General features: G+C 39.9%; 1 protein-coding gene across 2 annotated transcripts; it reads right to left on the bottom strand.

The window, feature by feature from the left end:
• Positions 1-2,514: 2,514 nt before the first annotated feature.
• LOC117592795 (gastrula zinc finger protein XlCGF57.1-like) lies at positions 2,515-14,328 on the bottom strand. Of its 2 annotated transcripts, none has more exons than XM_034295507.1 (3): positions 14,243-14,328; positions 7,253-7,478; positions 2,515-4,904 (listed from the first exon to the last, which is right to left on the bottom strand). In XM_034295507.1, the coding sequence occupies exons 1-3, from the start codon at positions 14,243-14,245 to the stop codon at positions 3,508-3,510; spliced, it is 1,626 nt and encodes a 541-aa protein (XP_034151398.1). In that variant the 5' UTR covers positions 14,246-14,328; the 3' UTR covers positions 2,515-3,507. The 2 variants fall into 2 exon arrangements, 1 of the variants encoding a protein (XP_034151398.1); XR_004576485.1 differs by lacking the exon at positions 14,243-14,328 and adding an exon at positions 6,995-7,091 and having other exon boundaries at positions 4,820-4,904; positions 7,253-7,340.
• Positions 14,329-14,956: the final 628 nt, after the last annotated feature.

Genomic DNA, 14,956 nt, shown 5'->3' with positions numbered 1-14,956 from the left:
TTCCACAAATCCATCAAACCTGACATACTAAACCCAACCACATAGTTTTCTAAAGCATATGAAACCTGTAACCTCTGCATCCTCCAAACCATAGGCGCCGATTTATGTTTTCCTCCGTGGGTGCTCATAGGCGCACGCCATTTATATATATATATATATACACACACACCTATATATACCTATATATACACCTATATATACATACATAAACGCACTACGCACACCTATTCATTTACTTATTAATAAAGCCGTAAAGTAGATCTTTCAAAATTTACCACTTATCACAAATACAGGATTGGAGATGAAAAGTTTACCTGACACGTAGGCCTAACCGTGATCAGTTCGTGGGAAATTAATGTTTGGCGCTATTATCTAAATATCGATTAAAAAAAACGACACATAGTTTCTGGGAGTTTCTGCTACGAGTTTTTGATAGTGGCATTTTTTCATCTGAGAAACGCTGTGATTGGTGGATAGGGAGCACCCGGAGCAGGCGACTGGTTATGTCGCTGTCACTAACATCGACATAACCAATCACAGTGTGACAGACGCTTTACATATCACCAACTGCAAGTTTAATTTCAAATGAATGTGGCCTACTGGCGGACTGGCATACGTGGGTGCTCGTGCTCTGTATTTTCGTGGGTGCTCGCTATTTTCCGTGGGTGCTCGAGCCCCGGAGCACCCACGGTATCGGCGCCTATGCTCCAAACATGTTAGAGGAAAACCAGGATTGTGTTAAGGAATGAACTCACCGATTGGCGTTCCCTGGTCCAACTCCTCTGACCGTCAGCACCCCACCTTCAGGCGGCCTAGTGTTCCCGCTTGCTCCCGTTGGGTCGCCCACACAAAGCCCACCGGAACACAATACGCCACTGTCCTGTCGAACAGCCGTTCTCAGGTCCTCCTCAGGACAGTCACGAACCCAATGTCCAGTCGAACCACAGCGGTGGCATCCTCTATCATAAATGGTTAGCTTAGCCCCTGCCCCTACCCTGGGGTGGAAGATCTGCGTGAAGTTGGCCCCCCCACCAACGCAAAACGTCGTCAAACTATGCTCGTTCGTTTGTGCTCCGTTTGTGCTGTAAAAAGTTTTGTTTGTGCTGCTTCGGTTTTTTAGATATTAACATAATATTTTTAAGTCAATCTGAGGTCAACCAACCCCCCCACATTCTCCAAATTTACCCAAAATGGTCTCGTTCGTTTGTGCTTCGTTTGTGCGGGTTTGTGCCGGTAAAAGTTTCGTTTGTGCAGAAGGCCCTAAAATTGTTGGCAAAAGCCACCCAGCAAATCACTGGTACCCAACTCCCAGCCATTGTAGATCCCCAGAACAAGCAGTGTCTGGCACAGGGCGTGTGGCATCATCTGGGACCCTTCACATCCATGCCACAAACTGTCTGCCCTCCTCCCATCAGGCAGGCAGTACAGGTCTCTTCGCTCCAGGACCAACTAGCTCAGGAAGTTTCTTTCCATCTACTGTAACCCTGCTGAGCTCGGACTCATCACTAACCAAACCCACTCTTAGTACTACTGGACTCTGTCACTGCCTTGCAGTCTGATAAGGAAGTTGTTAAAGGTTCATGTGTACCTCAGCAACCTCATTGCTGCTATTCCTCTATTTCAGTTTCACATGTGATCTTGCACCTTCAATTTGCCTTCATGGCACATTTAGAATTGCCAATGTACTTGCATTTTTTCCCAGGTGTTACATACACATCTACCTCGGGAACCTCATCCCTGAATTTCAGTTGCACATGTTAATCTACAACTTCAATTTGCCTCGATTGCACATTCAGAATGCCATTGAGAATTGCCATTTGTACCCGCACAGCTATTTATCCCACTTGTAACATACACTATACTTAATACTTGTACATTTGACCTCTATTGCCTTCATTGCACATCTAGAATTTCCATTTCTACTGTATTTGCATTCTTAGCACATCAATACATTCCACTCATCACATTCATACTCTGCCCTTTTTTTTCACTTCTGGTTAGAAGCAAAATGCATTTTGTTGTACTGTAATTGTTCAATGACAAAGTTGACTTTAATCTAATCTAATTACAAATTGAAGTTTAGGTAAGGATTTTGAGTTTATTTACAGAAAAATGACCACACCTTTAGCACTGTCAATCATACAACATTTGTGCTCATCTCATTCCTCTTCAGTCCCTCCCCCAGTCAGAAAATAAATCATATTACACAGCTCAGTGCCTCTTGATGTGGAGGATTACATTTGATATTTGACCAAATAATGAACAAGCCTTTGTTTAAGGGTCATTATCTGTGAAAGTGATCTTGATGCGACCTGGATCAATAAGCACAATTAACAGATCATAGGGCTCTCACTTTTGATGAGATCTTGGTTTGACCGGATTATAGGCATCTATCTTGAAGATAATTTACAATGAGCATTGTGATGGCAATTTCCAAAGCCCAAACAATTTACGAAAATGGTAGGTAAGACAGAGGAAAAAACTCAAATGCACAATAAGCAGTTTATTCTTGCAAGGAGAGAATACACAGATTACAAAGTAACAATGAATAATCTCTAAATTAACACAGGACAACCTCAGTATTTAAGGGGGGCAAAGGGGTGTGGTAAGATGCAGATGCTACCCATCTGTCTTATGTCAATACAACTCATTCCCTTCTATCTATCACATATCACAAGGCCCCTGTTGTCCTCCCTCCCCCCTGGGTAACCTTCTCAACCCTTGAGGAGGACTTAAAGCATCTGGACAAACTACAGAAAGACACTAATGGGTTATACAGATAGGGTTAATCGTAAATCTGCCTATAATCTGCTGCTACCAGTCAAGGATGCCACCTTAGACAAATACTAGATCCCCCTCTCCCACATTCCACTACTTATCTAAACATGGGGACCCAGTCCTTTAATCAGTAAAAATACATCAGTTTAAGAAATTTCCCTAACAGTATTTAGTGTCCTGTGACAGGGTGGCACCAACCTGGGCAATCAAGTTAGATTCAGTCCACTTTTGATCCATGAACAAAAATAATGCAACCAGAATTCTGGTGAGAATCTTTATTTAAAATATGATGTTGATCTTCCATAGTACTTACATGTTCTCCAATAATTACAAAGTTAACACAGTCATTTATGCCAGGACACATAGGAGGTGGTCAGTTATTATAACCAACTATTATAGTGTCTATTATCCTGCAGTACATCTCCAATATCCGAGAACTTAAATACCTGTGTTTCATCAGGTAAAGACAGGCTTTCTCACAATGGTATGTCCCAACCTACGGTCCGTGGGTCTATTCATATAGTCTATGACAGTCACATGGAAAACTCCTATCAGGAGGTATGGACAGGATGTGAGGGACCCACATCCTATCTATTTTATTTTGATCAGAGTAAATCCGCACTTTGTGTTGTGTTATGTTTCTCACGCTCAAGAACAGACAGCCGAACTGCTTGATACTGTAAAACTTGTCAATTGTCAAAATTACGCTCCAGTGTCAAATGTCCGGTATTATTGTCCAGTATGTACGCGCTGGTGACGTTTAAGGCTGCCTAATTGAGAGAAACACTTCCCACAGTCAGAACAGGAGAAAGGTTTCTCACCTGTGTGCAATCTCAGATGACGAACAAGATGAGATGATCTAATGAAAAACTTCCCACAGTCAGAACAGGAGTAAGGCATCTCTCCAGTATGTACACGTTGGTGTCGTTTAAGGCTACCTAATTGAGAGAAACACTTCCCACAGTCAGAACAGGAGTAGGGCTTCTCTCCAGTATGTATGCGCTGGTGAAATTTAAGGTTACCTAATTGAGAGAAACACTTCCCACAGTCAGAACAGGAGTAGGGCTTCTCTCCAGTATGTATGCGCTGGTGTGATTTAAGGTCACCTAATCGAAAGAAACTCTTCCCACAGTCAGAACAGGAGAAAGGTTTCTCACCTGTGTGCAATCTCTGATGACTAGTAAGATCAGATGATCTTATAAAACACTTCCCACAGTCAGAACAGGAGTAAGGCTTTTCACCAGTATGCAAGCGCTGGTGAACTTTAAGGTGACCTAATTGAAAGAAACTCTTCCCACAGTCAGAACAGGAGTAAGGCTTCTCTCCAGTATGTATGCGCTGGTGTAATTTAAGGTTACCTAATTGAGAGAAACTCTTCCCACAGTCAGAACAGGAGAAAGGCTTATCACCAGAATGTATGCGCTGGTGAACTTTAAGGTCATTTAATCGAGAGAAACACTTCCCACATTCAGAACAGGAGTTAGACTTCTCTCCAGTATGTACACGCTGGTGAAATTTAAGGTGACCAAATTGAGAGAAACTCTTCCCACAGTCAGAACAGGAGAAAGGTTTCTCACCTGTGTGCAGTCTCTGATGACTAATAAGATAAGATAATCTAATGAAACACTTCCCACAGTCAGAACAGGAGTAAGGCTTATCACCAGAATGTATGCGCTGGTGAACTTTAAGGTCATTTAATCGAGAGAAACACTTCCCACATTCAGAACAGGAGTTAGGCTTCTCTCCAGTATGTACACGCTGGTGAAATTTAAGGTGACCAAATTGAGAGAAACTCTTCCCACAGTCAGAACAGGAGAAAGGTTTCTCACCTGTGTGCAGTCTCTGATGACTAATAAGATGAGATGATCTAATGAAACTCTTCCCACAGTCAGAACAGCAGAAAAGCTTCTCTCCAGTATGTATGCGCTGGTGAAGTTTAAGGCTACCTAATTGAGAGAAACTCTTCCCACAGTCAGAACAGCAGAAAGGCTTCTCATCTGTATGTATATTAATGTGTCTTTTTAACTGTGATAGTGATGATAAATTTTTTTCAAAATGGGGAAACTTCTCATGCTTGTAGTCTTCCTGTTGTTTCCCTCCAAGCTTCTCCACTTCAGGAATCCCATCTGTGAAAGACATCAGAAGGGATTTATGGACACATTTTGGGACACAAAATTATCAAGGTTCAAGCAACTAGCATTATTTCACAGCAAAGTGATATAGACCTTAATACTGCAGTTAGGGCACTTGAATCGTTACGTGATTTTGTGGCAGAGGCCCTTTTCAAATACTTTGATACAAAACCCAAAAAAGTATTGCTGGGATTAGCCACGCATGCAGACATAACCATTGGAGAAACACAAAACATTTCCTGAGGAGAGTGGAAAGTAGGATGTTGTTTGATGGAAGAGAAATGTTTCAAATAGATACATTTAATGATGCCAGTGACATGCTTTCTCTCAAGTCCCAGACACAGTGTGGAGGCCAAGAGAAACCTGGACAATTTGTTTAACGCACTCCTCTGTAGAGAATCCAAGTCCAAGGTCTCAGTTATTGAAAAGGACCACATTTGGGTATCTGCATTCCCAGATGACAGTTTAGGACTGGGGTGGGCAAATGAAGGCCTGTGAGGAAGTTTAATCCGGTAGTAAAATAGTTTTGAAGGCAAGTCAAACATTATTCAAGCCATTCTTATACATCTGAATCTGAATGTAAAGTATTTAGACATAATTAGACATAATTAGACATAAGGGACCTGCTGCATAATGTTTTAATTATTGCCCTTTTGGCCTGCAAATCATTTATGATTAACAAATTACAAAACAAATGTGACCTCTGAACCAAACGGTTTGCTCTCCACTGGTTTAGGCAATCAACTAATTCAGTTCAGATTATTTAAGCCTATTGATGATAAAATCCCGGGTGGACTACAGAAAATAATCATGGATTATAGCCTGCAATCTTTGATGGGAAATGTTGTTGTTGCTCTGCAGATATTTCTGATTCTGCCTGTGACTAACTGAGAGGAGAACGGTCTCTCTCACTGGTAAATATTAATATTTATTATTGTTCCCAGGTTAGTGCTCAAGTAAAATAGTTGCAGATTAATTATTTTCATTGTATTAATTTCATATATAGGTGCATTTCCAAATAATAATCTTGTGAAAAAGTTCAAAAAAGTGACTATTTCATATATTGTAGATTCATTAGACAGTGAAATATTTCAAGCTTTTTGTTTCAATCTTGATGACTACGGCTTACAGCTCATGGAAATCAAAAATCCAGTACCTCAAAATATTAGAATGAAAAATTTACAATAAAGAAATGTTGACCAGATAAGAGCTCTAATCAGATAATTAACTCCCTGAACATTATACCTCTGCCTGGTTTAGTACACACAACCACAATCATGGGGCAGACTGCTGACTTGACCATTGTCCAGAAGACATTAATTGAGCTTCCATCAGCTGACAATTTTTATGGAGATGCTGATTTACTTTTCCAGCAGGACTTGGCAACTGCCCACAGTGCCAAAACATTTGCTACCCATGTAATACTTGCCACTGTGCTTGATTGTCCAGCCAACTCATCTGACCTGAACCCCATTGAGAATCTGACAAGAGGAAAATGAGATACACCAAACCCTACAACACAGGTGAGCTGAAAGCCACAATCACAGGCTGATTGCCTCCATGCAGTAATTTGTGCAAAAAGGAAACCCAATCAAGAATTTAGTGCATAAAATAATCTTCTTAGGAAACATTTGCAGGCGTTTTAAATTAATTAGCGGATTAGAGCTCTTCTCAGGTCGACATTTCTGTATTATACATTTTTTATTTTCATATTTTGAGATACTAGATTTTTTATTTCCATGAGCTGTATGCCGTAATCATCAAGATTGAAACAAAACGCTTGAAATGTTTCACTTTATGTGTAATGAATCTAGAATATATGAATGTGTCACTTTCTGATCAGAATTACAGAAGAAAATGAACTTCTCTACGTTATTAAAATTTTCTGAGAAGCATTTTGTCCATTGTGTTCTTTTGTGTTGAACTGTACCTTAGAACTTATTTTCATTTCTTTTAGTGCTGTTTGGGGATGAAAAGTGTGTGATGGCACGTTCACTAATCTGACTGTCAGAATTTGAGATGGCAGAGCCACCACAGGGAGCCGCTAGAGCGCAATGAGACCTGGGAATCCCGGCTGTCCATACCTCCTGCTCACTGTAATTTGCTGGACAATTTAGATTTCCCGTGGGTCTTCCCAGCAAATTGTCATCGAGGCGCAGAGACAAGGCTCAATAGTATACCCTGGACAGGAGAACATCTTTAAAATATTCTGTATTTTTGGGTTTCTGAGATGACAAAAAATAAGTATAACAATATGGAGAATACTAACAGACAGCTACCCTTTCATTGGTAAAAACAAAAAATTACTACATTGACAATGACAACATTAAACCAGTTCTTACCTTGAGTGAGTAAATCTACCTCTCCATTATTAATGATAACCCAATCTGTCTCCTCCTCTTCATCTTTAATGTTAAGATTCTGTCCAAGCGTTTGACTTTTGTTTTCCTGCTTTACTGATGTCATCTCTGAATCCCCCAATGCCCTCTGAGCTTCAATTTCACAATCAGAAAACTGTTTGGACTCAGTGTGGAAGGAGAGCAGCAGGCTGGGTTTGTCCTCCCTCTGCTAAAATAAATACAAAATCAGAGCCATAGATTACTAAAGGACATGTTTGATGGAAAAAATATATGATCAATGACAATGACAAAAATAATCTTTGACAAAAACAATCACGGTCATAACAGACTGCGGTCTACGTGTTTTCCTTAACTTGATCCCAGAATGGAGGGAGAATACTTTTCACCTACAGCTCTGTAAGTGAAAATTAAGAGACCGCTGGAAAATTCTGTTTCTCTGGTTTTACATTTGATAGGTATTTGTTTTAAGAAAAATTTTGTTTCATTCTATAAACTACTGACATTATGCCCAAATTCCAAATAGAAATACTGTCATTTAGAGTATATTTGTTGAAAATAACAATTGGTCACAATAACCAAAAAAGTATGCCATTTTCAGACCTCAAATTATGCAAAAACAAATGAAAGTTCATTTGTCAACCACAAAATACTAATGTTTTAACTTAATTACGCAAATAATTAAGTTCAGAAATACATTTTTGGTGGAATAAACCTGATTTTTAAATAACAGCGTTCATGGGTCTTGGCATGCTCTCCACCAGTCTGTCACATTGCTGTTGGGTGACTTTATGCCACAACTGTCACACAAATTAAAGTAGCTTGGCTTTGTTTGACAGCTTGTGACCATCCATCTACCTCTTGGATCAAATTCCAGAGGTTTTCAATGGGGTTCAGGTCGGGAGATTGGGCTGGCCATGACGGGGGTTTTTATCTGGTGGTCCTCCATCCACCACTTTATTGACCTGGCTGTGTGGCATGGAGCACTGTCCTGCTGGAAGAAACTATTCTCAGAGTAGGGGAACATTGTCAGAGCAGAAGGAATCAGGGGTTCTTCCAGGTTAAAATGTTACTTTGCTTGATACATGTGTCCTTCACAAAGACAAATCTGCCCGATTCCAGCTTTGCTGAAGCCTCCCAGATCATCACCAGGTCTCCGTCTGACCAGGTGTTGGGCAAAGCTGCCTGCTCCATTCCTCTACGGTCCAATCTTATGGTCTTTTGCAAACTTCAGCTTGGCTCTTCTTTGCTTGTCATTGATGACGGGCAATTTTTCTAGATTTGCACAACTTCACTCTGGCCCATAGGAGCCTGCTTCGAACCGTCCTCGCCATGCACTTCACCCTTCTTTTTCTCACTCAAAGCTTTTCTTTTAAACTCTTTTCTCATGCCGAATAATCATTTTTAATTCAAATTATCTTTGAGGTACTACTTTCACTATTTTTGCCATCCAGCTGGTCCTATTGCAAGAGGATAGTGATGACCACATCAGTTGTTTTTATTATTTTCCTTTGTAAATTAGATAATGTTCAGGTATTCAAATTATCAGAACTTCGTTAAGTAAAATGAGGTGTGCCTGTGTTGGAATCTAACAGACACTGGAATGGAATGGCTGCCATACATGTAGAGATGCTGATTTAAGAAAAATTAAGAGTGGTCTCTTAATTATTTCCACTGCTGTAGATCACAGATTATAATTTCCTTGGAAAATGACAACAAAAATACATTTCTGAATAATACAGCTTTGAGAAATCTACAGTTTTACATTTGATTATAAATTTAAAATGCCAGCACCACCCCTGTCACTCAATAGCTCACGCCCCCTAAATACAAGACTTAAAGTTGCCTCATGCAGCATTTAACATTTAAAAAAATCCAATATCTTTTGCATTTGATGGCGAAAGCTGAGGTTTGTGTGGTTTGTGTAATCGAAGCAGCATCTGTCACAAAGATAGCCTGTCCGCTGAGGACATCAGTGTTAACCGCACGCTTCACTGTTGCTCCCACACCATCCACTGCACCTTTGCCATGGCTTGTGGCAAAGAAGTGCCACTGCACTTTTAAAGTTGGAAACAACTCCTTGAAGGTGGTTGACATGAAACACCAGATTAATTTGTTTTTGAACTGAGAGGCAGCTCCATCGCTAAAAATGTGCATCACTCTCATTGCAGGATGTTTTTCTTGAACGTCCAGGACAATCTTGGTGAGGAACGTTGCCACGGACCTCTTGTCATGTTCCAAGCTGTCGCTAACTATGGCATATGACTCTGGATCTCCATCAGACCACAGAACAGAGGGAAACACAGTGATCTGTTTCTGATGCCAGTATGCTTACTGAATCTGATCTTGGTAAGCAGCCGTATAGTTTTCTGCAAAATCTACCTGCAGCACCATTTTCCTTGTCAGTTTGACTGCTTTCTTTTGGCCTGAAAAAATATGCTTTGATTTCTCTTCACAAAACAGTGATTCAGAAATTGTGTAGCTGCTGTCTTTACGGCATCTAGGACATCACCTAGTGTGCCACTCTTCTGGACCTTATTTGGCAGCCCTCCGGTAGCTTCCCATGTTTCCAGGTCACCTTAATTTGTTTGTCTTCCTCTGGAATGTGACTAAGAACACTGGTTTCCAGCAGCTTTCCACTCCTGCATTCAGCACACCGGCCTAACATGCAGTGAGGACTATCTGGATTGCAGGCCACAGCTTTTATAAAATCCTGTGGCTCTGGAATGCTTGCCTTGGGATGACACGTTGCACACAGTCCAGGGCTAATTTAAGATTCTCATGGTAACGGCACAGGCAAACATTTCTCGGAGTATCTGAACACCGGAGTACATGAGATGGTCGAAGCTCAGCAAATTTAGATTTCCCAATCATAAACTCCGGATGTTCACTCCTGAAGCCGCGGTAGGCCTCTAGAATAGACATTGTTAAATGTCGTTTCTGGATTTTCTTTTTTACTCCTCCCTCTCTGACTGTGAGCACATCCCTCCTCCCTGGTGCTTGCCTTGAGATGTCATCTCTCTCATAGAACTCCTTGACTTGACCATATGTAGTAGTTGTGGTATTATTATTTTTATTTTTCTCCTGAAGAAGGCACAGTGATGTTGCAATTTTTTTTATAACTATACATTTTTTTCGAGGGCTGCTAGGTAAAGCTTGGAGTGCTCGTTTTACAGCCTTGCCTAGTGACTGTCTTGTTTTAAAAGGTGAATTTTGTGGAGACTCCTGCAAAGCAGGAACCTGTGACTTCTTTAGAAGACGCCTTTTCCTCTGTCTTTGTCTAGCAAGCTCCCTGACTCTTTCTGCCTCTTGGTTTGATTGTGTTTCTTTCTTTCTTTGTCTTTCTGCTTTTTTCCTTAACCTTGAAATTTTCATTGTTCCTCTTTTTCTCTCTGAATGTACATTGTCTTTCAGTATTAGTTTTTGCCATTGCGCTGTGATGTATATAAATTGTATTTGTTATTGTATGTATATGTTATTATTGGTTGTTGTATTAATTACTGCTATTCACATTGAAATTTTGTAAAAAAAAATTGTTAAAGCTAACTAAGCTGATTTTTTTCATGAGCCATTCCATGGCCAGTGTGTTCGTATTTATAGATGTAATTTATACAAAAAAATTATACTCTAAATTAAAATGTACATTTAGATATCAAATTACTTACCAATTTCTGCAAATAAAGTAGAGATTTTGTCCAGAAATCGCAGATCTACAAAACGTTCTGATGTACAGTAATAGAGATCAATTTAATATATGTGTGGGGTTTTTTTAACAGTAAAATGATGAAAGACCAAGGTGAGTTTAAATAAGTTTGACTTTTTTCCACTCCATTTCAAGCAATAGATCGATTTATATTGTAAAGTTGATGAATTTATCTTTTCGTATTGATTTAATCAGAATGCTTCTTGATTGCCTTTGTTATGTGTCATTATATTGCTTGAAATAAATAAATGAATTAATTAAACAAGTATGTGCTGGTCAAATCATGCATGATTTAATGTGAAGCGTCCGTAACGGTCACGTCCGTAACGCATAATTAGGTTGTTTAGAGCAATTAAGTGAGATGATTTGTCAATCATAACTAGAATGGACATATTTTGGCTTTGTACATAAAGTTTCAAATTAATTGTAATAATAATGATTATACAATCTAAACGTATTCTTTAAATCGTTACGGACGTGACACAGCACTTAAGCGTCGTGACTTCCTAAATATAGCCTTTATAAATTTAAAGGGAAATGTATTTATATCTCAGTCATGCCCCCGTCTTTCTGCAAAATCCTTACTATCAACATAAAGTATAATTAAAGGAGTCTTTGATCCCTCTTTTTAAAGCATGAAATAGGTTTGTATAAAAAAAGCAATTTTAGTATCTGTGCACACCTTATCTGAGGTGAATAAACAGAAATGTCCTTAAAATTTACATGACAGCACATCAATACAATAAAATACAGATCCAAATGGACAACTTAGAAAGGGTTTTGATTTTTTTATGATAACTTAAATTTTCACAGCAAGGTTGACATTTGCGTGGAATTGCCCAGTGTTCTATTTTTCTTTTTCATCTCCGTCACGGAAAGCCAATCAGCGCACAGCGGAAAACCAATAGGACCGCTTGTAGGAGGTACTTCACTACTGAGTAGTCCATAACCTAACCAACACGTCGGATGTACAGCAAATTTTTTATAGTAAAACAACTGGAGGAAATATATAATGTCACACAATGTCTATCGAGACAATATATGAACAATATAGCGTAGTCAAGGATTGGTTAGACTTTCGCTATCAACCAAAACGAGGTACTAGCTACCTGCTACAGTAAATGCGTTTTTTAAAACAAATGACATGCACCCATTTTCATTAATAAACCGTTTCTGCGGGGCTGTCATTGTTCTCTTGAATTGGTAGTAGGCATAGACTGTATAAATAATGGATGACGCCCTTTCGCTCTTTTCCATTGGTGAAAAACTAAGCCACCAGTGTCCTGATACGGCGCTGACATATTGGACTTGCGTCTGCGCAGATAGCGATCTTGGGACCAGTTCTGCGCAGTAGTTATGCGCAGTAGCGATAAGGAAGTAAAGCCGTAAAGCCGCGAAATCAACGGCCCCACCCCTGTGCCCCGCCCTCACTCTCCCTCGCAGAATGCGCATACCGTAATCAATCGCAAGTCCAAGTACAGTACAACCTTTGTTTGTTAAACCTAGACGATATGTTATAGCCTAACTTACATCATGTTTAACCTTAATTTAGAATAGGCCTAATACAAAAATAATTGGTAACTTCTAGCTAATGATCACCTGCTAGCTATTAACATGGCTATTAACGAGGCTTGTTGTCTTTTAGCTAACGTTAGCTAGCCCATTACATTTATTTACTAATTAAATAGCTTATAAATTTAACTTACCGAAAAAAATTCAAAGATCGATTGGAAATGCCAGATCGGTTAGCACAATGTACTGCAGAACAACCCATTATGTCCGTGTGAAATTTTATCAATTATAGAAATTTAGAGATTAAATGTAAAGTTCCAATCTCCTCAGCCCTCCGAAGATTCAGTGGCTCCTCGGCTCAGATAGCTGTCAATCACAGCTGTCAATCACAGCTGTGAATCACGACGTCAAACCACCGTTTTTAGAGCATTAAATAACTAACTAAAAACAAACTTATTTTAAAAACAAACTCTTGAATTTACATTAGCGTGATACAAACTACAGTAAATGACAGAAACCAGCTTCGGAAAAAAGATATTTGAAGGGTAATTTAATTGTTTAGTTGGTCTCGTGTCCCATTGAATAACATGGGGAGGGCGGGGTTTATGACCTATACTGGGACCACTCACCAGGGGGCGATCGAGACGTTTTGGCTTCACTTTTCAGGGCTTGTGCGGCACGCTTGGTAGTAGGCTGTAGCAGAGAAATCTGCTAAAAATCCCTTGTTTCCTTTTAATGAGTGTCATTTAAATAGACAGAGATTACTACTATTTTGTTTATGTGGGGCCCGCTTTTTTTCCTTGAAAAGGCTACTAATCTCAGCTTAAAGTAACTGACTGATAGGTCAAAACAGCAAAGGCAGCTAAGTTTGGCAGGCAAGAACATGTTCTTATCCTAATTTTACTTTATAGTTGCAATAGGAGCACATTATAAATATAATTTATGAAAATGAAAAACATTTCAATCAATAAAATGTATTTATAAAGCCCGTTTTACAGCAGTTGTCACAAAGTGCTTTACAGAGACACCCGGCCTTAATTATGTAAGGCAATTATGGCTGAAATATTTTTCCATCACTGTGTTCGCTTTGCACTGTAGACATTCTACTAAACGCAATCAGAGTTCATCAAGTTAACTATTCCTGCAGCGTCTTGTAGACTCAGCACTGCCTGACAAGAATGAGAAAGATTTAGCTTTTTGTTTTCCACTACCGATGTGCTGTAAACCTATTTGCGTCGATTTGCCAACCGGATCCATTCCTCACGCGCCCCAATGTGTTCAGGTACCTCCCGATTTACAAATTAAGCACTGCCTATACCAGTCTTTATTTTTCAGTTTCGTCATGAAATTAGGTTAAAGTAGTACAATAAGATTTTGTGATGCCATTTTGAGGAAAATGAGTTTTAGCTACATCAGCGAAGGTTCGTTTCGATTCATTTGCTATGGTCTCGCGCAAGATCAGCCGGCGTTCTTTGGCCGTTTTTCCGGCGCGGGTGAATTTGAATGCGTTCTATTGTCCTCGACGGAACCAAAAATTGTGCCGTTTCATTCCCTGCTTAACATTAAGAAAAACATGTTCTTCATAAAATGTATTTTGTCACAAAACTACCACGAACCGGAACACATAACTCAAAGCTGTAAAGAAAGTTGGACTAAAAAACGATATTTTAGCAAGTTGGAAGAGGAAAGGTAACAACGCATTGAGTATTTTTATCAGTCAACAAAGATACGAAAAAAATAAATGTTCTTTAACCACTTACCATTTTAGCGAAATTGATTTATATTTGTATTTCACAACAACGTCACGTCTTAAAAACAAAACCAACTGTCCCAGGATGTACTCGTGCTTTGTTTTCTTCTTGTTTCTTCTTCTTGTCATTTGTTGGCGGATCGCACCCATAAAAAAGGTGCATATACTGCCACCTACTGTGCCGGAGCGTGAGGCGGTCCACCCTTCGGTTCAGCCCGGGCTCCCTAAGAAATGTAGACACAGCCCTTGCCACCACCCCAATTCCCTTCACACACCCCCAGAAATCCCACTAAATCCCAACTTCTACCCTCCCCTCTCACCTTCTCATACAGCCTTTCCTTCTCAAAATACTGCTGATAATACAACAACACATGTTCAACTGTTTCTTCCACTAGACACCCATCACACAGACCTGTCTCATGCTTACCTATCACCCTCAACAATGAGTTCACCACACCCATCCTCTGCAACCCCAACAACCCTAACCCTTCCTCAGCAAATCAAAAGGCCAAATCCCTGCTCTCTCTCCCAACTCCTCCAATGATCTGCATCAAATGCCCCAGCTTCTTACACCCCACTCCCCGAAGGCTGGCTCAATCCAAAGTATGGGGCCGAAAATAAACAATTGTAAAATTGGCTCTTGGAACAACCACATCCCAAGCGGTGTGTTGATCTTCCGGGACATACTGAACATCCTCCTCATTAGAGCTTGTGCTGTATCCAC

Source organism: Esox lucius, chromosome 11, assembly GCF_011004845.1.
Source record: "Esox lucius isolate fEsoLuc1 chromosome 11, fEsoLuc1.pri, whole genome shotgun sequence".
NCBI classification, from domain to species: domain Eukaryota; kingdom Metazoa; phylum Chordata; class Actinopteri; order Esociformes; family Esocidae; genus Esox; species Esox lucius.
Note: the sequence above shows the minus strand (reverse complement) of the source record. Positions and strands in the feature narration are given on the sequence as shown.